The 24,470-nt window shown below is 41.4% G+C and overlaps 1 protein-coding gene across 1 annotated transcript in view; it reads left to right on the top strand.

Moving 5' to 3' along the window:
- Positions 1 to 24,470, top strand: part of Casd1 (CAS1 domain containing 1) — a 42,686-nt gene that overhangs the window by 3,011 nt on the left and 15,205 nt on the right. The window contains exons 2-10 of the mRNA XM_032906975.1: positions 4,378 to 4,474; positions 5,010 to 5,130; positions 9,463 to 9,507; positions 11,135 to 11,197; positions 14,378 to 14,422; positions 14,838 to 14,961; positions 16,090 to 16,304; positions 19,058 to 19,480; positions 20,391 to 20,480. Of these exons, the coding sequence (XP_032762866.1) occupies positions 4,378 to 4,474; positions 5,010 to 5,130; positions 9,463 to 9,507; positions 11,135 to 11,197; positions 14,378 to 14,422; positions 14,838 to 14,961; positions 16,090 to 16,304; positions 19,058 to 19,480; positions 20,391 to 20,480 (1,223 nt within the window). The remainder of the gene's footprint in view (positions 1 to 4,377; positions 4,475 to 5,009; positions 5,131 to 9,462; positions 9,508 to 11,134; positions 11,198 to 14,377; positions 14,423 to 14,837; positions 14,962 to 16,089; positions 16,305 to 19,057; positions 19,481 to 20,390; positions 20,481 to 24,470) is intronic.

Below are 24,470 nucleotides of genomic sequence, written 5' to 3'. Positions count from 1 at the left end.
CAGTGAATTAGAGAATTATTTACATTTTAAAGATGAAGCCAGAAAGGTTAAGTAAATTGCCTAAGAATATACAGCTAGTCAGTGGCTGAGCTATGATTTAGCACCAGTCAGTGTGCCTGGTGCCATTATGTGTAGACTGCCTTTCTTAGAGCTTCATGGAAGCTCTATGGAAGAAGAACTTAATTACTAATGCTAGATAATTTAGAACTACTAATTTACTACCAGTAAAGCATTTGCCCATTTATTTTCAGACCAAGAAATAATTTTCTAGAGGTCGCATGTATAGAACTTAAAAGCATGGTGTTCTTTTGGTACCCTCACATTCTTCCTAAGCATTGAGCTTACAGTGTAAAAACACTTTTGCTTTTTCTGCTTCTCTCCGCCTACAACATTCTCTCTTCCCTTGAAAGAAAAGACTCCAGGGCTTTTTTAATACTTGACTCCAATGTTGTCTTCACAGTAGTGGGAGTGAGCAGTTCAGTGTCTGCCAAGGCAACTTGTCCATACGTACCAGGTAGTGCTTGGAAGAATCAGTCTTGTTCTCTTACACACACACACACACACACACACACACACACACACACACACACACAAGTGGATCTTAACCAATTTTAAATAGCCAGAGCCTAACACACAGTAGGAACTCTATAGATACCTATTGGGTGAGTGCCCCTGCAAAATTTATTTGGTTTGGTGTGACTTGAAGTGAATTTTGTGTTCTATTCTCAATTTTAGGAAGAAGCAGTTTTTTGAACTTTTAATATTTCATATAGTATGTTAGAATGAGCTTTAAAGTGCCTTCTTAAAAATCTCCATCTTCTCCAAGATTATAGAGAAAAGCATGACTTCTGGCTAGAGGCTAGTGTCTGAACCCTTAAGCAGATGTTTACAGTGGCAAAGCTAACTTCCTTCAAACTTCTTACGTTTCTTGAAATCAGTTTCCTTTCCATCACTAAGCAAATGCCAGTGCTCCTGCCTCTGCTCCCGAATGTTAGCATTACTGTGCTCAGCTTTCTGTTTTGTTTGTTTCTTTCTTAAACTTTTTAAACTTTTCTATGTTTTATGTGCAGCGGTGTTGTGCTTACACATATGTCTGTGTGAAGCTGTTAGAGTCCCTGGATATGCTCAGCTTTGGAGAGGAACATTTAAGTGATGTTTCCAGCACAGAGTGAACCTGCATCTTAGACATAGTCCTCTCTGGAGCATATCATGTGTACACTGTATAGTGTGGTATTTTCATGGTTAGTAGTAGGCAATACAGTTTTAGTAGGGTGACTCAGTCTAAAGGCAGTAAGTGTCCTAGTGATATTTTGTTCAAAGGAAAACACAGCTTGTGGTTTATGAAAGACATTGAAGGCTTGCTTTAGTTGTTGCTGCTGGCATGTTTTCAGTTTCCTGGTTTGCTTGTTTAGTTGCTTTATCCTTTCTCTTGTTGAAAAAAAAAAGTTACGCGTTCAAATGAATATCTACAGCCACTGACTGGAAGTATTATTCTAGTAATAATAGGATAAGGAAGAAGTGATCCACCATCTAGATAATGTGAATGTTGGAGCCAGCCTTTTTAGAATTGCCTTTTAAAAGCTGTATTCCTAGTTTGATTTCTCTGTGTTTTTGTGGCCCAAGTTGGCTATATTAAAGTAACTATCTGATTTATATTAGACAATTGAAAATAGCAACCAGAGATTTCTTTGTTTTGTCTTGATACAGTTGGAAAGGATTTACGTATAGTATACAGAATTTTAAAATGTGGGACATTGTCTTAATAGTTAGATATACATTTAGTGATTTGATCTGAAAGTATTTCCTTGCTAAGAAAAGAGAATGCACGTTAGAATATGTCATTTTAGAAAATTTTGTAAATCATGTTATTTTTTAATTAGATTCCACACATACTTATTTCTGTTATTTTTATCTTGCTAAACGTGAAAAGGCTACTCTTACATATTAAGCAAAGTCATCACCAACCAGCTTGCATAAGAAGGAAGTTTGTTCTCAGACTCAGCTCTGTGTTGGTAGAGCTTGTTTGCTGATCTCTTCAAGTCCTCTCTGCTGTCCAATTCTCCTCAATGTGCTCAGGACAGGAGCCCAGCTGCCTTTTCAGTAGATGAGCTGAGGGCCTGGTGTGGGCAGTGGCACCAAGAATGAAGGAACTCTGCATGTCACGGCGTCCAGCGAAAGAAAGGACTGTTTAAGCTATGGGCATGGCGCTTCTGTCTCCGCATGGAGACACTAAGTGTTTTTGTTGAGACTTTCATTAAATAATAATAAAGGACAGGAACACACCGTAAGCTCAATACCTCGCTTTCGCAACTCATAACTCATTCCTTTAAAACTAGTTGCTACTAACTTATAAGTTGATTTTATATGTATATCTAAAAAGGTAGAAATGCAATAAGAATCACATTTTCTTTCTCATTTTAAACTTACCCTAATTTAGATTAGGAATTTTGCTATGGGGCCACCATAAAGGAGTACTTGCAGGGGTGCTGTTCTCAGGAAAATAACTGCATTGAGTTTCTCCACAATTATTCTTCTTTTATTCATCTTTGGTTACTTTTGTGCTTTTTTTTTTTTTGAGCTAGAATTAGGTTTTAAAATTGGAAAAAATTAAGAACTATTTATATTTAGAGATAGCTTATTAAAATCTTTGAAATAAAAAACTCTTGCTTAGGGTACATTTATAATGCCAAAATTTAATCATGGTATCCTGCATTTGTTAGCCAGTTTCTCACCAGCAAGGTGGTGCAGTGTTGTGAATTTTCCCTTCATTTTGTTTGGGATACTGCGACAATAGCACTTCTGTGTTGGCCTGTCCTGCCTTGCACATTTGTTCTTCTCACGTGTATTATGCCAGGGCAGATAAATAAATAACTAGATTGAGAAAGGAAGGTGTGATTGTGACACTGTGGTCCAGTGTGGACTGTTCCTGCACGGCTCAGGGAGCCCTGGCGTGGACCCAGTACCCTGGCAGATAGAAACAGCAGCCAGCTTGGTGGTCCTTGACTCGAAGCCCAGTGCCTCAGTACTGGTTGCTTGTCAGTTCTCCTGTGTACCTTTAACCAGACCCCTTAGTGCAACCTGAAGTAACTATATTTATAAACCAAATTTAGCTTGCTGTTAACTTTAATAAGGAACTACTAGAGGTTAACTTGAAAATCTGCTTTCCTACAATGTGCAGTTAATGCAAATATCTCCCTTTCATCCTTTTGATCCAGTGTATTTGGCTAAAGTAAAATAAAATGGCCAAAGGGTAAAGTGGCTCTCCTGATTTATACAGAGCTAGAAGGAGTTCCTAGCCAGGCAGCTCTCAACCTCAGTTTAAAACCAGGTTTCTAGATGTGCCCGTGCATGCATGTGTAAGAACACACATGTGGCTGTACAGAGGTCAGTCCCAAAGTCCTTCTTATCACCCTTACACATTTGTTTTCCTCGGGAACAGGATTGACAACATGCTATAAAAGCCCGCTTCAGACTGAGATGTCTGAACAAAGAAAGTGGAAATAGAAGAAGCCGCCAAAATGGTGGCCATAGCACTTAAGGATTAGAAGTTCCTTACAGTCATCAGAGAGGCTTCCTCTGGCATCAGATGGGAGGGGGTACACATACCCACAGCCGGACAGTATGTGGAGAGGAAGTCAAAATTGCAGGTCTCCCTCTGGTCCCTCGCCTCCGCAATCAGGAAGTCCAAGGAAAATGGAGAGGAAAGACTATAGGTGTCAGAGGGAATGAAGGAGACCAGGAGAACATGGCCCACTTAATCAACTAAGCAGGGCTCACCAGGGCTCACAGAGGTGGGAGCATGGGGCCTGTATGGGTCTGCACCAGGTCCTTTGCATATGTATTATGGCCGTTGGCTCAGAATTCTTGGAAGACTTCTAAAAGTGGGAATGGTGTCTCTGACTCATTTGCCTGCTCTTGAGACTCTTTTCCTCCTGTGGGGTTGGCTTTCCCAGCCCCCATAGGAGGGCTTTTACCCTGTCTTGTTTTACCTTGTTTTGACTGTCATCTCTCAGAGGCCTGCTCCTTTCTGAAGAAGAAACAGAGAGGGAGGGGATGGGCCTGAGGGTGAGGGGATGTGGGGGTGGGCTAGGAGGAGTAGAGTGAGGGGAGACTGTGGTTGAGATTTATTGTATGAGAGAAGAATCCATTTGTAATTAAAAAGAAGAAAAAGTCCCCTAAGGGTAAAGTGGGAAGGTGTTTGCCAGTGCGCTGATGTGGACCGTGGTTCTCATGAAAGGTTTGCGTGCATCTGGAAGGCATAAGGACGACCAGAAAACTTTACTGCCTGATTTCACAGACACTAACTAGGACAGGACAAGGAAAATATAAAGTAAATAAATACTAATGTTTACAACACCACATGCTTTACTGTCATAGGCAATGATTCGTGTGAATTCCTTCTCTCGAGTGGCAGATTTCTTGGAGAAAAAGTTTGGCAACCTCACAGTTGTATGATGCATAAATACAAAATAAGGTAAAATATCTTCCCTTCGCTTGTTTTCTCTCCTAGCATTAATCTTAATATATAGCGAGAGGCAGGGGTAAAGCATATATAGTATTTTTCTGTACAGGATGGCGGTGGGCTGGAGACTTCCTGATAGAAAACTGGGCTGGGCTGGGCAGGGGTGGAGCTGATTCCAAGTGTAGGCTGCTGCCCTGAAGCCTTAGAGGAAGGACTTTGACAAAACAACTTTATCTCAGGTAACAGGTGACCAGGACAGGATGTGGGAGAGGACCTGTTCTGCACCTGGGTGCCTGGCCCCTCAAACACTCTGAGTAATAGCATAAAGGCCAGTACAGTTGGAGTCTTCGACGTGTAATGCTAAGGTGTTATTAGTGACTTAGTTGGTAATAAGGTAGTAAGTCAAACAAACCTGGCCACCTAATTCTAAAGCTGTGTGATTGCCTAACAGTTTGTACTGTTTTGACCTTTTTAAAAATATTGTTATTATTAAGCCATGTTCTTTCTATTTTAATTATGTTGGCTTTATTAATTTTTTTCATTTCAGTGAAGCAAAGACTTGCCTTGTAGATAAACACATTGCATTTATTGGAGATTCCAGGATCCGTCAATTATTTTATTCTTTTGTAAAAATCATTAACCCCCAGTTTAAAGAAGAAGGAAATAAGGTAAAGTAGTTGGCCTGCCCCACTCACCCCCAGCCCCAGCCTTCCCTTATCCACCGTGCTGAAACAGCACTGATGAAGTGGGGACCCAGAAGGTGTGAGCTGAGGGACAGAGTGGACCTAAGGAGGTGTGAGCTGAGGGACAGTGGGGACCCAGAAGGTGTGAGCTGAGGGACAGAGTGGACCTAAGGAGGTGTGAGCTGAGGGACAGTGGGGACCCAGAAGGTGTGAGCTGAGGGACAGAGTGGACCTAAGGAGGTGTGAGCTGAGGGACAGTGGGGACCTAAGGAGGTGTGAGCTGAGGGACAGTGGGGACCTAAGGAGGTGTGAGCTGAGGGACAGAGGGGACCTAAGGAGGTGTGAGCTGAGGGACAGTGGGGACCTAAGGAGGTGTGAGCTGAGGGACAGTGGGGACCTAAGGAGGTGTGAGCTGAGGGACAGTGGGGACCTAAGGAGGTGTGAGCTGAGGGACAGTGGGGACCTAAGGAGGTGTGAGCTGAGGGACAGTGGGGACCTAGGGACAGGGGGACCTAAGGAGGTGTGAGCTGAGGGACAGTGGGGACCCAAGGGGGAGTGAGCTGAGGGATAGAGGGGACCTAGGGGGTGTGAGCTGAGGGACAGTGGGGACCTAAGGAGGTGTGAGCTGAGGGACAGTGGGGACCTAGGGAGGTGTGAGCTGAGGGACAGAGGGGACCTAAGGAGGTGTGAGCTGAGGGACAGTGGGGACCTAAGGAGGTGTGAGCTGAGGGACAGTGGGGAGGGGACCTAGGAGGTGTGAGCTGAGGGACAGGGGGGACCTAAGGAGGTGTGAGCTGAGGGACAGGGGGGACCTAAGGAGGTGTGAGCTGAGGGACAGTGGGGACCTAGGGAGGTGTGAGCTGAGGGACAGTGGGGACCTAAGGAGGTGTGAGCTGAGGGACAGTGGGGACCTAAGGAGGTGTGAGCTGAGGGACAGTGGGGACCTAGGGAGGTGTGAGCTGAGGGACAGTGGTGACCCTAAGGAGGTGTGAGCTGAGGGACAGTGGGGACCTGGAGGGTGTGAGCTGAGGGACAGTGGGGACCCAAGGAGGTGTGAGCTGAGGGACAGAGGGGACCTGGGAGGTGTGAGCTGAGGGACAGTGGGGACCCAAGGAGGTGTGAGCTGAGGGACAGTGGGGACCCTAGGGGTGTGAGCTGAGGGACAGAGGGACCTGGAGGTGTGGAGCTGAGGGACAGTGGGGACCCTAAGGGAGGTGTGAGCTGAGGGACAGTGGGGACCTAGCGGGGTGTGAGCTGAGGGACAGAGGGACCTGGGAGGTGTGGAGCTGAGGGACAGAGGGACCTGAGGTGTGAGCTGAGGGACAGAGGGGACCTAAGGAGGTGTGAGCTGAGGGACAGTGGGGACCTAAGGAGGTGTGAGCTGAGGGACAGTGGGGACCTAGCGAGGTGTGAGCTGAGGGACAGGGGGAACCTAAGGAGGTGTGAGCTGAGGGACAGTGGGGACCTAAGGAGGTGTGAGCTGAGGGACAGTGGGGACCTAAGGAGGTGTGAGCTGAGGGCCAGTGGGGACCTAAGGAGGTGTGAGCTGAGGGACAGGGGGGGCCTAAGGAGGTGTGAGCCGAGGGACAGTGGGGACCTAAGGAGGTGTGAGCTGAGGGACAGGGGGGAACTAAGGAGGTGTGAGCTGAGGGACAGTGGGGACCTAGGGAGGTGTGAGCTGAGGGGACAGTGGTGACCTGGGAGGTGTGAGCTGAGGGACAGAGGGACCCAAGGAGGTGAGCTGAGGGACAGTGGGGACCCTAGGAGGTGTGAGCTGAGGGACAAAGTGGTGACCCTGGGAGGTGTGAGCTGAGGGACAGTGGGGACCCTAAGGAGGTGTGAGCTGAGGGACAGTGGGGGACCCTGGGAGGTGTGAGCTGAGGGGACAGTGGGGACCTAGCCCAGGTGTGAGCTGAGGGACAGTGGGGACCTGGGAGGTGTGGAGCTGAGGGACAGTGGGGACCTGGCGAGGTGTGAGCTGAGGGACAGTGGGGACCCTAAGGAGGTGGAGCTGAGGGACAGTGGGGATCTAAGGAGGTGTGAGCTGAGGGACAGTGGGGACCTAAGGAGGTGTGAGCTGAGGGACAGTGGGGGTGTGAGCTGAGGGACAGTGGGGACCTAAGGAGGTGTGAGCTGAGGGACAGTGGGGACCTAAGGAGGTGTGAGCTGAGGGACAGTGGGGACCTAAGGAGGTGTGAGCTGAGGGACAGTGGGGACCTAAGGAGGTGTGAGCTGAGGGACAGTGGGGACCTAAGGAGGTGTGAGCTGAGGGACAGTGGGGACCTAAGGAGGTGTGAGCTGAGGGACAGTGGGGACCTAAGGAGGTGTGAGCTGAGGGACAGTGGGGACCTAAGGAGGTGTGAGCTGAGGGACAGAGGGGACCTAAGGAGGTGTGAGCTGAGGGACAGAGGGGACCTAAGGAGGTGTGAGCTGAGGGACAGTGGGGACCTAGGGAGGTGTGAGCGGGGGGACAGTGGGGACCTAGGGAGGTGTGAGCTGAGGGACAGTGGGAGGTGTGAGCTGAGGGACAGTGGGGACCTAAGGAGGTGTGAGCTGAGGGACAGTGGGGACCTAAGGAGGTGTGAGCTGAGGGACAGTGGGGACCTAGGAGGTGTGAGCTGAGGGACAGGGGGGACCTAAAGGAGGTGTGAGCTGAGGGACAGTGGGGACCTAAGGAGGTGTGAGCTGAGGGACAGAGGGGAACCTGCTTAGTAAAGTATCCCTAAAATAAAAGTAAAAAAAAACATGAAGGTATTCGTTACGAAAAAGAGTAGTGAGCAAATTCCTGCTGAAGAAAAGGAAGCTGTATTAATATAGGACAAAATAGATACTGAGGTAAAAGCATTATCACCACAGAAAGTTATTTTCTAATGACAAATGGTCAAATCGCTGAGAAGATGGAAAAATTGGGATGTTACCCTTAACATTAAGATTAGTGAAGATTAACATAACAAAACATTGACAAATTCGTGCAGAATTATCCCATTGCTCTCAATGAAGGAGGGGCAAGCAAATAAAACTAACCAGCATGGCTAACCTGTGGCCATTCCGACTCTGTAGCCTTGAGTTTGGTAACTGTGAGAGCTGATTGGATCACACTTGGAACATGTTTGGGTTTTTTTAACCACATATCACTCCATTAGCAAGCATGTCTCAATTGTGTCAGGAAACTGGTGTCATTCTTTCTCTGTTAGGCCATTTATGTTCGAGCTTAACTTGATAAAAGTCCCAGAAGCCTACAGAAAATTTCTCAATGGTGAAATGTTAGACACATCTTCATTGAAATCAGGAGAGAATAATGGTGTTCATTGCTGCTGTTCCTCCTCATTTTATTAGACTAGTTGAAAACTGTAAAGATGAAGGTCTGGAGACAAGAAGACTCAGGAGCCTGCATGATGCAACTATGTTCTTGTCAGGGAGGGTAGCTGGTCAGAAGGTGGACATGTAAACATGAACATTACATGCGCAGCTAAAATAAAGGTTAAAGTCCAATTACAGTCTCTGCCGTAGTAATACAAAACCAAAACTTTTAAAGTTTTACTCAGCTACAAAAAAGGAGTGGGGGGGCCAAAGGGCAACCAGTAAAGATGGTGTTTCTGTATGCACAAGAACTAGGCGAAACTTTGCTGAAAGACAGTTTAAAGTGATGGGACTCAGTAGTAGATATGACCTTGGTAAAATAACTCAACATTGTAAAGAAGTCAGTTAAACCCAGATTGGCCCATAGGTTCAATATAACTCCTGTAAAGTCTAACAGAATGTGTTGTGCAACCAGTGGATTTATCTTACATTTTATGAGGAAAGGTATCAGTAACTCCAGCATATCTTCAGAATAAGGATCTGTTCTATAATACAAACATTTATCTTAACTGTTGTAATAAAGGTAACACAGTGATGGAGTAGGCTAAACAAAGAAACCAAATTACTAAAACAGGGAGTTCTAAAAAGATACGCACCCATGCACACCCCCACACACATACACATACATGTGCACACATATGCTCCCCCCCCCACACACACAAAAGCTTATCCACATGCACATACTACTGAAGAGTCCTGAGTGTAGGCAGGTCTGTTTATTAACTTTGCTGAAGCACTTGGTAACATTCATCATCAAATAAAATAATTTTTAGGTGAATTTCAAGTGGTCAAAACTTTGAAACTTTTTGAAAAAAAAAAGAATATCTTTATTAACTTAATGTAGGAGAAAGTTCTATATATAAGAAAAAATGTCACTGGAAAGATAGCAAGATGATGAATTTATACCACAGAAACACTTATGGACTAAAGCTTCTCTGTTGCCTCCTTCCTACACAGCATGAAAACATTCCTTTTGAAGACAAAGTTGCATCCCTTAAAGTGGTAAGTTAGTTTTGCTAATAAATCAAATGTTGGAGTTATATTCAAAGGTAAATTTATTTGTAGATCAGCTAATACTCTGTACATTGTATCTATAATAAATAGATTTCAGTGCACTCTTTTTTAGTATATCTAGAGAGGGAAGTAGTAGGGTTAATGTCTATGAAAACTTTTTATGAAATAACAAAATATTGGGCTCTCAAAATTTTGTCCAGGAAGCAATAATCTTGTATAGTAATTTGAAACCAGTGTGAGTTCAGGATTAATGTCTGTTCAAGAACATGTGTAGGGAGGCAAGGAGGACCTGAGAGGAGTAGAGGAAGGGGAAACTAATCAGGATGTTTTACATAAGAAAAAGAAACATTTCTTAATAAAAGAAGAAAAATTACAGGCCTTTGTCTCTATCATAGTCTATAAGAGTTGAGAGTCAGACCTACCCAGCTTCAGAGAGACTGTCAGAAGCTCAACTTTTACATGGGTCAGTAAAGAAAAGTCAGAGACAGTGTGTACCCAAAATTATCACTTTCACTTTTAGAAAATGTATTTTGCCACACTGAGCTTTGAAAATAGAGCGAATCTGTTTCAAAATATAAGCATCAGGAAACTCGGGAAGCCAGTCTAGTGGCTCGTGTGTGTGATCCCAAACGTACAGGGATGCAGTAATCACAGATAGCCAGGGCACAGGAGGAAGACCTTGCCTCCAGACCCCAGAAATGCTTGAAAGCAGGCAGCATATTAGCTTTATTGTGGTTTGCTATGTAATTTAATATAAAATAAATTATTAATGACAGATACTTAAGAATATATGTAAATTTTCTGTATAGATACAAGAAAGAATGTCCTTAGCCTAAAGAAGTTGTAGGACATTGTAGTCCTGCACGAATGTAAGTAGGGTAGGATAACTGCAAAGTGAGAGCAGGGCAGAAGGGCTATACACAGGGAAGGATGAGCAGTGGTTTTCCTTGTGACCAACCGGTGCTTTCATCAAGACCTCAAGGGTAAGGAGGATGAGCCAAGTTCAGGGGATGAAGCCACAAATATTGTGGGCAAAAGACGGAAAATGCAAAACCCTGGAGGAGGAGCGAGACGGGTGTTTTCCAGAGCGCACTGGTGACTTGTAGGAGCGATGGGTGATTTTGCAGGAGTTTGATGGGTGCCTTTGCAGGAGGAGACGGGTGCCTTCCAGGAGCACATACAGATGACAGCCTGCAGGAGCGACGGGAGATTTTGGGTGTAGGAGGCAAGATGGGTGTCTTGTAGGAGCCAAGATGGAAGTAGCTTTGCAGGTGGAGCGACTGAGCCAAAAGTCAGGGGAGCAGAACCTAGCAGGAAAGTGGAAGGGCAGGCAGAGGCACATGCTGACTCCGTCAAGTTCAGGGGACTATTCTGAGGACAGTTACCGGATTTGAGTAGGGATTGTTCTGCTCAAATGTGGGGAGTAGAGAGGAGACGGAAGAACTGTCATGACCTTCTTGTCCAAATTGAGATGACAGGTGAAGATGTCCTCGACAACCTGGTAATTTACTCTCAAACCCTCTCTAGGAAAGTGATAATACTTATTTTGAATAATGGAAATGAAAGTACTTATTTTTTTATCTTTTTTTTTTTTTACTTCTAACTCTTCTCCTAGGATTTTCTTTGGCATCCAGAAGTTAATGGTTCTATGAAACAGTGTATCAAGTTGTGGACTGAGGTCTGTATCTGAAAACAGGCTTTTGGGTGTGTAACCAAATTTAACAAGCCAATGAGAAACTGGTTTTTTTCTAAGGTGTGTGAGATTGATTCAGGTCCTTGGCTAAGATGAGTAAGTGTTATTAAATATCTCTGCCTGTTATCACCATGTAGATAATACTTAGATTCTCCATGTATGAGGTCCTCTCTTACTGCTGTCACACAGGGAATTCAAACTTGGGGTGACACAACAAGAAAGAAGGGTCAAGGTGAGGTCAGATGCTGGGCATAGAAGTCAGTGGTAAGGGACTTGCCTAGCATGCATTAAACCCTGAGTCCAAGTGCTGGTTGGGGGGCGGGGGTGTCTGGAGTAGGGAGAGAAGAGAGGAGAGACATCAATTGAGCAATTGAGATTGATTGATTTGGTGCAAGGCTGAGGTGTATAGTGAGTACCTATCTTAAAGCTAAATAAACACAAATAATCTTCCAACAAAACCTGTTTTCTTGGCATCTTTCTGAGGTTTCCTTATTTATAACCAGGGACTAAAAGGAACTAACTTGCATTTACTTTTATAAACTTTTTTTTTTTTTTTTTCGGAGCTGGGGATCGAACCCAGGGCCTTGCGCTTCCTAGGCAAGCGCTCTACCACTGAGCTAAATCTCCAACTTTATAAACTTTTTTGATTGTATCATTGCTTTTATTTTCCATAATCTGTGGAGATAAATTAGAACAGCAAGTGTGTTCTTGGTGTCAGAAAGTTCGTGGGCTCTTCTAAGTCCACCTTGCAGTCTCTACAGTGGTCTCCATGATGCTGTAGAGATGAAGCCTGTATTTTTTCCCTAAAGCTGTTTACATTTGTCATGAATAAAGCAATGTTTAGAAGTGTTGACATGTTTTACATAATGACATTTTTACACCAACTCACCCTCCTTGACTTACAATAGCTGTTTAAAACTGAACCACACTATGGGACAGATAAGCTTTTTAGGTCATGTTGAAACCTCACCTCTGTTTGTAATTCATTTGTTTGAGATACGTGTTCAAATGTATGGACCACAGTGGAGAACAGGTGCAGCCTGCTCAGGGGACCGGCAGCAGTCTGAGCGTGCCTGGAGATCACACTTTGGTTTTACTTCTTTTTATTTGGGGGAGACTTGATAATGCATAGGATAGCTACCTACTAAGATATAGTCTAAACAACACTAACTTTATTCGCCTGTGCTTCTAGATACTTTAGAGTGGATTTTCTAAAGGCCATTAGATTGAATATGTTTTGAATTTTGAGGGTAGTAGACATCTATTGAAACTAGTTAGGAGAAGAATGCCAAGATATAGCAGAAAAGAGATAGGACAGCAAGCTCACCTGTGAAGAAACCAGCTGCATATGATGGGTTTGTTAAGTGAGCGAAAATCAAGCCGAAGCTACATTAGTTGATTTGATGAGTTTTGGTATAGATTAAGGTGTCATTAGAAGGCATTTGCATAGAAAAACTTGAATATGTCAGAATTTAGAGATGAAAGAGGAAAGCTTCCGGGGAATTGAATTATCTAGAAATGGCAGCGGAAGGGGAAAGAGTGGAGGGACTGAGCTGTTACAGTGCAGGGAGAAGGCATCTTCAGTGGAGGATGGGCCGTGATGTGATGTTAACTAGGTAAGATGAACGAACCTCTGGGATTGGCAACTCGGGGTTCATTAGTGGGAATGGATGGCTTAGTCCAAACCGAAAGCCTGGTGAAGTGAGGCCTAGGCCTGAGAAAGAGAAACTGGCACAGAACACAGAGTATTCATCCAAGTAAGCCTGTGCTCTTAAGTTGAGGAGGTTGCAGAAAATGAGGCAGGCCGGGAAGACAGGCTTTGAAGCATAAAGATCAGTTAGTACTTTGAGGTCGAAGGAAGAAGAAAGGCAGAGCAGGACAGGATTGATATTAGGAGCTTCGGAGGCGACATATGGATCAGAGCTGAAAGGGGAACTCGAGAAAAGAGTTTGGGGCTAGGACTGAGACATGGAGTCCATTTTCTATTAGAGGAAGATAGGCGACTGAATGTGGAGATGAAGCGGGCGGCATCGTGTGGGAGAGCGGAGCGCATGCGCTGTCTCAATTCTTGTTTCTGTATAAAGTTGAAGGGTCAGACTCTGCTGGAGGAGAGCAAGTGGAATGGTAGGCTTGGAACCACTGTTCTGAAGAACGAGAAAGGAAGCTACCTGGGGATGAGGAAAAAGAAAGAAATATGGTGCTATAAACTACAGTCTTATCCAGCTGAAGGGAAATGGACCATGGTCAACACGAATTACCTTCATGATAAGAAATAGCAGTTGTCAACTAAGATTGATGTCAGTGACATGATTAATTAAACGTGGTGCTTATTTTTTTGTTTCCTCACACTGTTTCAGCATCAGTCTTCTGAGTGGCAGAAGATGCATTGGATTCCTAGGTTAGGCTATTGGTATTCTGACTACTCCTGTCCTGCTGAGGAATACCCTACTGTTTTTCTGGATGGTCCTTACTGAACAACTTAACATCACCCCTGCCTGTCTCACAAGGCAGTAGGAATCTATTTTGAAAGGAGACATTTTAAGAGCGGATACTAAAAACTCAGCACTGTGTCAATGTTACAAATCTCCGTGTGCTAGTATATGAGCTCACTGGGTTGGAAGTAGTGCCTTGTGCAGCTGTGAGCCTTTCTAGAGACTTTTCCTTTGTCTCCCCACATGTGGTCTTTAGTAATCACCAGTATATTTTGTTAAATATATGTTAGATTTAGCCTTCCTGACAGATTATGTTTCCTTAGGGCACTGATCCTATAGTTTGTTTAACACTTACACTGTGTACCCTGTAGACTTCCATGAATACTTCTTAATTGACTGACATAATACACTGGAGCTTTACTCTAAGAAATTGACTCAGAATTCTGAATAATAGTAGGTCATGTTCGATTTCAGTAGTGTGCCTGTGCGTATGCGTGTGTGTGTGTGTGTGTGTGTGTGTGTGTATGTGTGTGTGTGTGTGTGTAAGAATACTAGAGGATTAACTGCACAAGTGTCTTGCCATGCACTGTGACCATATAGCCATGTAAGCTTTGAAGCGATCTATAAACTAGAGTACATTTGTCAAGAGCATGTATGAGTCACGTGACTGTTGTTGCTTACATTCAGTCGTCTACCTGGATATAGCATAGCTATAAGGCTTTTCTTCCTTTAGGACGCGGTTTCGAAGCCCCATGTGATTGTAGCAGGAGCAGCCACGGTAAGTTCCTGTCTGCATTCTAACAGACTGATCTTTGTTTCACTCTTAAGGACATGCTAAGAAAAAGTTAGTTTATATTAAATAGAATTCTTGATTGTTTTACATTTTAATTTCCATTTCAATTATAATTAACCAGACTGATGAATTTTAATAAAAGGGCCTGAATGAACTAAGAAAATTTCATATTAAATCTCAGTATTATTTTATATCTAGAGTTATATTTTTGAGTGTTATACATTCAAAAACTATTTTATCGTGCCTTTTTGTAATTGTGAACATGTATTTCATTAAATAATTTGACCAAAGTTATTCTAGTATTGACTAAAATTAGAATTGTGTTTAAATTACCCTGTTAAAATATGTTACTTTCCTGTGCTAAGCGCTAAGTCAATGCTTAACCTTCACTGTTTCTTAGTGGTCCATCAAGATTCATAATGGTAGCGAGGAAGCACTGTCTCAATATAAAATGAATATCACCTCCATAGCACCGCTCTTAGAAAAACTGGCCAAGACTAGTGATGTTTATTGGGTCTTACAAGGTAAGGAGTGAGTAATGAAAAAATGTCATTTTATATACATTTTAAGGTATAGGTTTTATTATACCACATTCCAAGAAACAAAATTACTGCTTTATGAGAATAAATTTTGAAATGATGTTTGCAAGATTAGAATAAACTGGAGGAACTTGCTTTCTTTTTTAAATTTAAGGAACAAACTAATAAATACAGCAAGCATAAAATAAATAGAAAATATCCACCAAGCAGCAGAATGGCTGCAAAATACAGTGAAGAGATAAACCCTGAAGGCAAATACATTCACCTCCAACTGCTTCACTTTTTGCAGAGTATATTCCTGTGCTCAGGGAAAGCAGTGAAGATAGAAATTAATCACACTTTGTATAATATCGAAACCATTAGAAATAAATATACATGCAAATGACACCGGTCTTTAAATCGACACCCCATCTAGTGTATCCTGGGTGTGAAAGTCGCATTAAGTCAGCTCATTTCAGGAATGTATTGAATGCCCATTATTTAAAGCACCACACAATATGAAATGCCTTGGATATTTTAGCAATTCAATATGTTTGTCAAAGACTCTGAAAATTATTTCCAAGTTGGAAGGAACAAGAAAGGGAGTGAGAGTCTGTTGTGCCATTTCTGTTCAGTTCTCAGGCTCATGGTTAACCTTTCTGTTCGGAAAATGAGCGAGAGTTAACATATAACCATTGACGAGAACAGGCAGACTTGGCTCCTGAGGATTACATCCAGATCATTTGAATACTCTTCCCAGAGCTGCAGAGAGCCTTGGGAAAGCATACTGCTTATTGCTCCTTAGACATTCTTCCACACTCCAGTTGTAATTTGTCATAATCGACATCAAGAATTTTAAATTCATGAGGCATGCTGCAACATGAAAATATTTCCCCTCCATAATATACATGGGAAAGTGGGAAATTTGAGGGACACATCGACTCATAAGTCAGATGTAAAATAGGAAAACATTGCCAACTTCATCCAGCTTTTTGTAGAAGTACTTTATTCAATATCCGGTGTCACCTCTAGTTTCAGAACAAAGTATGAAATGGAGATTATCTAACGTGTGTGGTCATGCTTTTACCAATAAGAAGCTTTGGCCTTTGTTTTAAATGTACTTTCAATGTGCAGACCCAGTTTATGAAGATCTCTTAAGTGAAAATAGAAAAATGATTACTAACGAGAAGATAGACGCCTACAACGAAGCTGCTGTCAGCATTCTGAACAGCAGCGCCAGGACATCCAAGTCCAATGTCAAGATGTTCAGTGTTTCCAAACTCATTGCCCAAGAAACCATCATGGAGTCTTTGGATGGCTTACACCTTCCTGAATCAAGCAGAGAAACTGTAAGTGTTCTTGTATGTCAGTGGGAGGAGGCTAGATTCAGTTGCTGATAGGCTACCAGTCAGAGCCTGGATGTCAATCCTTTTGTCTCACTACAGTACTAATTACTCATTCTCTCCAAATGCACATGGAGAAATAAGATTGCTGTCTATCACCTAACTGATGCTACACTAAGTAAGAAATTTCTGATACTCCAAAACTCCATGTAGCAGTAGCTGTGGTAGGAAAAATGAAATGTCATCTAAAGTGGCTGTCACCATTAAGAAGCCTCTAAGCTCTTAGCATGCCCAAAGGACCGTGTTTGTTCTCCTTCAAGAGACAGCTATGGTGAGGAGCGCACTTTACAAGATTAAAAAAAAAAGTATTTTTATAACCTCCTGCTTCTTAAATTGCCTTGGTCAAGGTAAACAGCAGAGTGACAGATGGAAAAGCTTTGTTAAGTGTGAAAGAAAACTTCATAAGTAAACACTTTACTCACTAGAAGACAGTATCTAGAGGGCTTTTCAAAAACATACCTTTAGTTGGAAAAGAATTATATCACTTTCCTTCTTCCCTCTCTCCCCTGCAGGTTCCCATCCTCCAGCCCCTCCCACATCCCCACACTTTAAAGCTGATAGCCTCTTTTTCTTTATTATTATTACACTATTATTATTATTATTATATAGAAATGTATGGACATATATACATACACAAATATATAAACACAACTAAGTTTGCTTTTCTTGTTTGTTTATATGTATGTGGATATGGTTTCAGTGTGGACAACCTATAAGAGAGCTCATCCCTGGGAAAGACCTATATCTCCTTCTCCCAGCAGTCACTAATTGTCTGTAGTTCTTTGTCTGGGGGTTAGGACCCCATAAAATTTCCCCCTTCCTTGTTAACATGTCCCTTGATATTACCATTGTTCAGCCTTGTTTATGCAGCCATTTCTAGACGAGTATTTCACAGCAGACTTCCTGCTATTCCGTCTCTCACAATCTTCCTACTCCTTGGTCCACATTGTTCCCTTTGCCATAGATGTAGGGGCTGTGATGTAAACGTGTCTATTGGGGCTGTACTTCCCTATGACCCATTCACCCCTGAATCGTGTCCACTTGTGCACTCTGTGATGGTTTCTGTTTGCTATAAAGAGAAGCTTCTTTAATGAAGGACTATCGCTATATTTATCTGTGGGTATAAGGATAAGATTTAGAATTCAGTAAGGAATTGTGCTGGTCTTGCAAAGTAGTAATAGTAAATTCTTTTTTAAGGTCCATGATCTCATTAGCTCTGGAACTGGCTAGGTTTCAGTGCCAGCCATGGCTTCCCTTTGGTTGAGAGGGTTTTACATTCAGTCAGACAGCTGTTGGCTATCACCAACATGTGAATGGCTCTTCCTACACCTTTACAGACAACTTGGCATGCCGGTCATTGTCATAGATCATAGGTGTTCTGAGTCCTAAGTGTGTGGTGTCTTCAGCAATGGAGAGCTCACCCCACTGGACTTTTTAACTTTCTAAAATAGCAGTGGTGAGAGAGAGAGTGTGGGGGGGGGAGGACAGGGAAAGGGAGAGGGATTAATCACATTAACCACTTAAAAGTTTTGGCATTGGCTGTTTATTTTATTGTAGCAAGATCCAGTGAGGGATTCTATAAATGAAAAGGTGTTTGTAAGGAGGAACTTAAATTTTAAGAAAAAAAAAGGAGCCCGTGTTACTTGTATTAGACCACAAACTGGATGGATGCAGTGTGGCTATAAAGTCCTGTCTTTCTGTAGAATTAGGCTTAGGATTAGGGTTCATGGAAACATCCCTCACCTATAGGAACATGTCTTTGTTTGTAAACCCCAGTTCTCTATGTACAAACTGGCTTTGAAGACTCCAGGACATAGTTGAGGACTCTGTCAGAACATCTGTAGATGAGGGTTTGTAAGAATGCCGACCCAAGAACTTCCTCAGTCTGGGGCACGATGACAGGATTTTTTCAGTGGTTAATTGAGTACTTTGAAGAACAATGCTCAAGTGATAACACCAGCATCCAGCAGACATCCAGCAGGAAATTGTAGTTTTCATAAGTTTAGATTTTGACCAAATCTTCAGCTGGACAGAGTCTTGACAGCTTGCCTAAAATAAGTTTGTTACAGTCAAACTATAGTGAGCACTCCCCACATTTGATATAACAACAGATATCTTAATATTATACTCATAAATTATCTATAAGCTATGAATTAAATAAAAGGCAAATTATCAATATCATTAGCTAAGCATTATTAATTTTTCATTGTTACCTATATTGCAACATTTTGCCGTGCAAAGACTGGGACTCCAGCTTAACTATTATGGTTTTGGAATTCTGCTAATTAAAATTCTTTGGTCTTTGACAACTCTCAGGATTTTGTTTTTTAGCTGATCTATTAGGAGCCATGAGGTTTTTGCTATTTTTCATTGCTGTTTCATTGTTATTTTCTAAAAGAAGAGAACAATATCAGTGCATTCTAAGTAGGAAGGAGGTATCACTTTTTAGTATGTCGTGGGTCACATTCTAAAATAAACTTCTTACTGTGACTAAAATCCAAGAAATTCGAGTCGCCCAAACTAGCTTTTACCATGTGCAGGAATACCATCATTTACACGTGTGTCTGGGAGGAGGGTGCAAAACGGACAAGAACATTTGGTTTCAGTGTCAAGATCTCCACAGTAGTCTAAGGAGGAAATGTGACGGGGAGTGTATCACTGACAAGTTAATAACCAGGATAAAACCTGTGTGTTCACAGAGTGCAATGATTCTCATGAACGTGTACTGTAATAAAATTTTGAAGCCCGTGGATGGTTCCTGCTGTCAGCCTCGGCCACCTCTTACTCTCATTCAGAAGCTAGCTGCTTGCTTTTTTACTTTATCCATTATTGGGTATTTAATCTTCTATGTAATTCATCGTAATGCTCACCGGAAGAATAAACCATGTCCTGATTTGGAAAGTGGTGAGGAAAAGAAGAATATCATCAATACTCCTGTGTCCTCATTAGAAATACTTTTACAGTCTTTTTGCAAACTTGGCCTGATTATGGCTTATTTCTATATGTGTGACCGTGCAAACCTGTTTATGAAGGAAAACAAATTTTATACACATTCATCATTCTTTATTCCAATTATTTACATCTTGGTTTTGGGAGTGTTTTACAATGAAAACACAAAAGAGGTAAGATCATTTTCATTAGTTTATCCTATTCCATGAACTACAAAATGTCTTTTCAAAAACTGTTGTCATGCTTTATGGCAGAAGTTACAAACATGTTCCTACAGGAGGAAGAAGGGTGCCGTATGTCACGACTTATGTTATTTTGTTTGCTTAAGACTAGAAAAAATAGAATGGTTCCTTCAAGTACTAGATGGTATTCATTGTCAATTAAAATGTAAAAATATAATTATATTAAGAAATGGTTCTATATGAGGCAAATATTTTATATTTATATATTTATCAGACATGTACACAAAAATTAGAACTTACATAATGCTGTGGCTTCTATTTAGGATCCTCCAAGTTTCCTAAATTAGAAGTGTGACCATCATTCAGAATTATTTGCATAACTTCTCTATAAGGGTCTCTTATTTGAATTACCAAACTCTTCTCCAAAGAAAAAGCTCTTTTATAAACATGATTAATCAGTTCTTCATATCCTGTAAGAGTGTGCTAAGGAAAATAAATTCTAATAATGGAACATTATCTGTCGGCGAAAGTATAAGAGGTCTGTAAGATCTTTTCTCAATTCTGAAATTCTACAATTTTGTAAAGGAAATTGTAGGATGCTATTTTTTATACCTATAAATACATTTGTTATGGTTTTAGTGTCATTTGAAGCAAAATCAGAAGGGTCACCTGAAGTCCTCAAGATCTCATTATAGTTATCTTTCAAATTGGATTTATATTTAAAAAATTTTATTATATCTTTTAGCAAGAAATAGAGGTAGTTTTCCCCAACCATGATTCTTTGACATTGGTTTTCACATTAGCTTTAAATACTGTAAGAAAAGTGATACATTCTTAATGTATTTTGCCAAATAACTACTTCCCAGTAGATTTTCAAACGGATCTTGGTTCCCTCATGCAGACGAAAGTGTTAAATAGAGAGCAGACGGATGAATGGAAGGGCTGGATGCAGCTGGTGATTCTCATCTATCACATCTCAGGGGCCAGCACGGTAAGTACTCGGCGGCCAAGTTCAGACCGAAGAGAAAGCCACCCACCCAACTGTTTCCCTAAGTCTCTCAAAAGTCTACCATTTTAAAAGCCAAGTCAATTTTCTTTAAAATAAAAAAATGAGACTTTATATTTTATATGTCTTTGTCCTTAGTACTATAGTAATAGCCAATATCTTATATCATCTTGTTGAACAGTTAAGGTATCAGGAAGCTCTGTAAATAGCAAAGGATTTAGAATAGGCTAGTTACTATCAAAAGAATTCAAATTTATATCCTATTTGTCACTGTGTTTTAAGAACTTTAGTTAACTAGTTTTATATTGAAACATTTTGAAGATTTATTTTTTATCGTGTGTCTGCATTTGGATATGTGTCCCTGAGTGTCAGTGCCGGTGGAAGCCTGAGACATTGGCTCCCCAGGAGCCTGACTGACAGACAGTTGGCTCCCCAGGAGCCTGACTGACAGACAGTCGGGAGCTGCCTGATATAGGTGCTGGGCACCAAACCCAGGTTCTCTTCAGCACAGCAAGTGTCCTGATCACTAAGCCATCGCTCCAGGCCCCACTAGTTTTATATTTTAAAAACTTATGTTTGCCCTCGCCGTTTTCTTCTTCCCAGGAAAGAGAGTCTGGATTGGCCTGGCTATGGGAGGGTTAAGAAGACTATAGTCGTCCCTGTTTTAAAGACAGGCCAGCTGTCGCCCAGAGAGAACAAGCTTCTGTGGGTGAAGCTGGCAGCTGCTTGTCACGTAGCTTTCTCAGTGGACAGCAGACTCACGGGAAAAATGTTTTAGAATTCAAAGTTAGAAACGCATTCACAATGTGTGAAGTACCAAGTTGTTTTATTGTTTTGTTGCTTATCCCAAACTCATCTATAAATATTTAGTATTTGACCTGATAAATTCAAGTAAAAAGAAAGTGCTTGGAGGATAGCAATTAGTAGTGTAAATATTATTACTGAATTTTTTCTAAGAAAATTAAAAGCAGTTGAACTTCTGAGTTTTATGGATATTTTGCTTGAAGTCAGAGAGCAAAGAAATGAAATGTGCTCCTTTCTGAAATTCCACACCTGTGCTATGTGTCCTTGCAGCAGCATTGAGATTTCTGTGGTCCCTGCAGCTGTAAGTTTAAGCTGCAGCTAGTAAAGCTTAGACGGTGAAGAAAATCCAGTCAGGGGATCTGGCTTAGGACTCATGGCATAAACACCTCAATTCTCTGGGAAATGAGAAGAGGTGAATGTTGGAGCCTGGAAACACCTCTGATGTATGAATAAAGATTTAGTTAATAGGGGGAGGGGTGCTTTGTTTTAAGAACGTGCCATTTGGAGATGTAATTAATTGCTGACATATTAAGTGGTGATATTTCTATCTAAGAAATTAGGTGGGAAAAAATTAATGGCAGATTAAGTTCCTCAATTCAGTGATTCCAGAAAGGAATTACATCGTAAAAAGATGAAGGCAATTTGGCATTCTGTATACTCATTTACCAACCCAGCATTTAATGCATCTTCCTAGACGGCCTCCCAATACATTCTCATTTACAATGAAAAAACAACGACTCTGTTCTGAAAGAACATACTTTTCATTAGCAGATCATTTGTAATGATTAATTATGTGTCCCACTTCTGTTATACACATTTTGTTGTTAAAAATTACCTGTGTCCTCACTGGAAAAGCATTGTTCATGTAGGTTAGAAGTTATTTGGGGCTGTCATTCATGGGTAGTTGAGAAATTAATGTTATTTAAAACTTTAACTGCCATAGTATTTTAATTGTCCAATTGTGGTATCTTAAATAAAATATGTCTGTGTGTAGTTGTTCTTCAGTTTTCATGCTACAAGGGAAAATATGGTAAAATCTCACAGAATTATTAAATAGCCTAGGCTGATGGTACTTATTGGTATAAACATTCTTTTTTAAAAGAGCTATTATATTGACTTAAATAAAGTTTATATCAAATGTGCTTAAAATGCTGAGAGACACAAGCCCAGCATCTGCAGTAGACAATGATTTTGTTCATTTTGCAGTTTCCTTCCTTTTTGAGATTTTCATGAAAGACCGTGAGGGTTTAGAAAGTCGGCCTAGCTCTTTAATGAAGTTGAACTTTCAAATAATTTCAACTCTTAAAATTTTGTCAGAAGGCAGATACATGAAAGATAAAAGGGAACTATGTATTAAAAGATACTAAAGTGTTATAACAGTCAAATGCAATGTGTGATTCATTGTTTGCAGGGTCAGGGATTAGAATCACAGACTCACGCATTCTAGGCCAGTATCCTATGCTAAGTTACTTCTTCAGCCCTTGTTTCTTTGAAACAGTGTCTCGATGGGTAGACTTGGTGGGTCTAGAGCTCTCTGTATAGCATAGGCTGGCCCTAGATACATTATCCTCCTTCCTCTGCTTTTGAAACTACAGACATGAACCACTATGTTCAGCAGACAAAAATGCCCAGAGAAATTTAAATATGGATCATATAGCAGAAACTATTCTATTGATACTATGTTTTTTGGCCATCGTAATGATAATGTGGCTATGTAAGGAACTGTCTTTCTAACAAGATCCATGGTAAAATATTTAGGAGTACACTTGACTACAAGTCTGTTTGTGTTCATTGTATTGTTTTTGCAGCTTTTCTATTGGTTTGATATATAGTAGAGTCAAAAGTTATGAGAGATGTTATGTAAGGTTTATAACTCTGATAGGAACTTGGCAATTTCCTGTGATAGAATTGTATTGCTTAATATAAATAAACATTCCCAACTCTGTAGTTCTAGCCTCAGTGTTGAAGGGACTTGAAAGTTTGCTTTGTAGAGAGTGGTTAAAGTAATTGACATTGGTTAACATAGGTTTGACAATTTTTTCCAATACTTGCAGAACTGTCAGACGAAGAGAGGTGCACCTCAAGTATGTGGTTCTACAGCCAAACTCCACTCTATTAGCCAAGTAGCTACTCACACTGTAGCTAGTCAGAGCTGAAATGTGCTGTTCAGAGGGAAGCAAATTAATATGATTAAGTCCAATCAACTTACACTAAATTCAAAAATTTCAAATTAGAGATAATAAAGACTATTGCCTTTACATTAACATGTTTAAATGATAGTTTTAAAATATTTTAGTTAAGGGGTTGGGGATTTAGCTCAGTGGTAGAGCGCTTGCCTAGGAAGCGCAAGGCCCTGGGTTCGGTCCCCAGCTCCAAAAAAAAAAGAACCAAAAAAAATATTTTAGTTAAGTAAATAGAATATGTTTATTAAAATTGGATTCATCTGTTTCTTTTTGCCTATAAAGGTTCTAGAAGCCATGTTTAAAAATTACTAGAGAACTTACTCCTTACTTCTACTGGACAAGATGCTGTGAAATGCAGAGGTCGCAGCCTTTATAAATAGTTGTACTGCAACTTTACACTACAGGGGACTTTATAGCAGTTAGTGACCATTTTATAATGGAATGGACTGCCTTAACAGTATAGTTTTCTGCTGTTAAAAAGCATTTATGGTCTAGAGAGATGGCTCAGTGGTTATGAGTGAGTGCTGCTTTTCTGGAGGACCCAAGTTCAGTCCTAGCATCCATATCAGGTCACTCACAACTGTCTGTAACTCTAGCTCAAGGAGATCCAGTTTATTGTCATGATCTCCATGGGCATCTGCGCTCAAATGCGCACGTTCTTTGTGTGTGTGTGTGTGTGTGTGTGTGTGTGTGTGTGTGTGTGTGTGTGTGTGTGTGTGTGTACACGTGCACACACTTACTCCTGTGTGTGATTGTCTCCACCTGTAATTCCATAACCAAGAAACTGAGACAAACAGATTGATTATAAATTTGAGATCAGCCTGGACCACATAGTGCAAACCTGTTTGCAGAGGCAGGCAGATCTCTCAGGATAGCCAGGGCACTACAGAGAAATCTTGTCTCCAAAATCAACAGCAGCAAAAAACAACTCAGATTTATGCCAGAGCTGCCATTCAAGAATGGAGTAGACAAAGATGCGTTTGTGTCT

The sequence above is a fragment of the Rattus rattus genome, chromosome 6 (assembly GCF_011064425.1).
Source record: "Rattus rattus isolate New Zealand chromosome 6, Rrattus_CSIRO_v1, whole genome shotgun sequence".
Taxonomy (NCBI): domain Eukaryota; kingdom Metazoa; phylum Chordata; class Mammalia; order Rodentia; family Muridae; genus Rattus; species Rattus rattus.
This window is presented reverse-complemented; position numbering and strand designations above follow the sequence as displayed.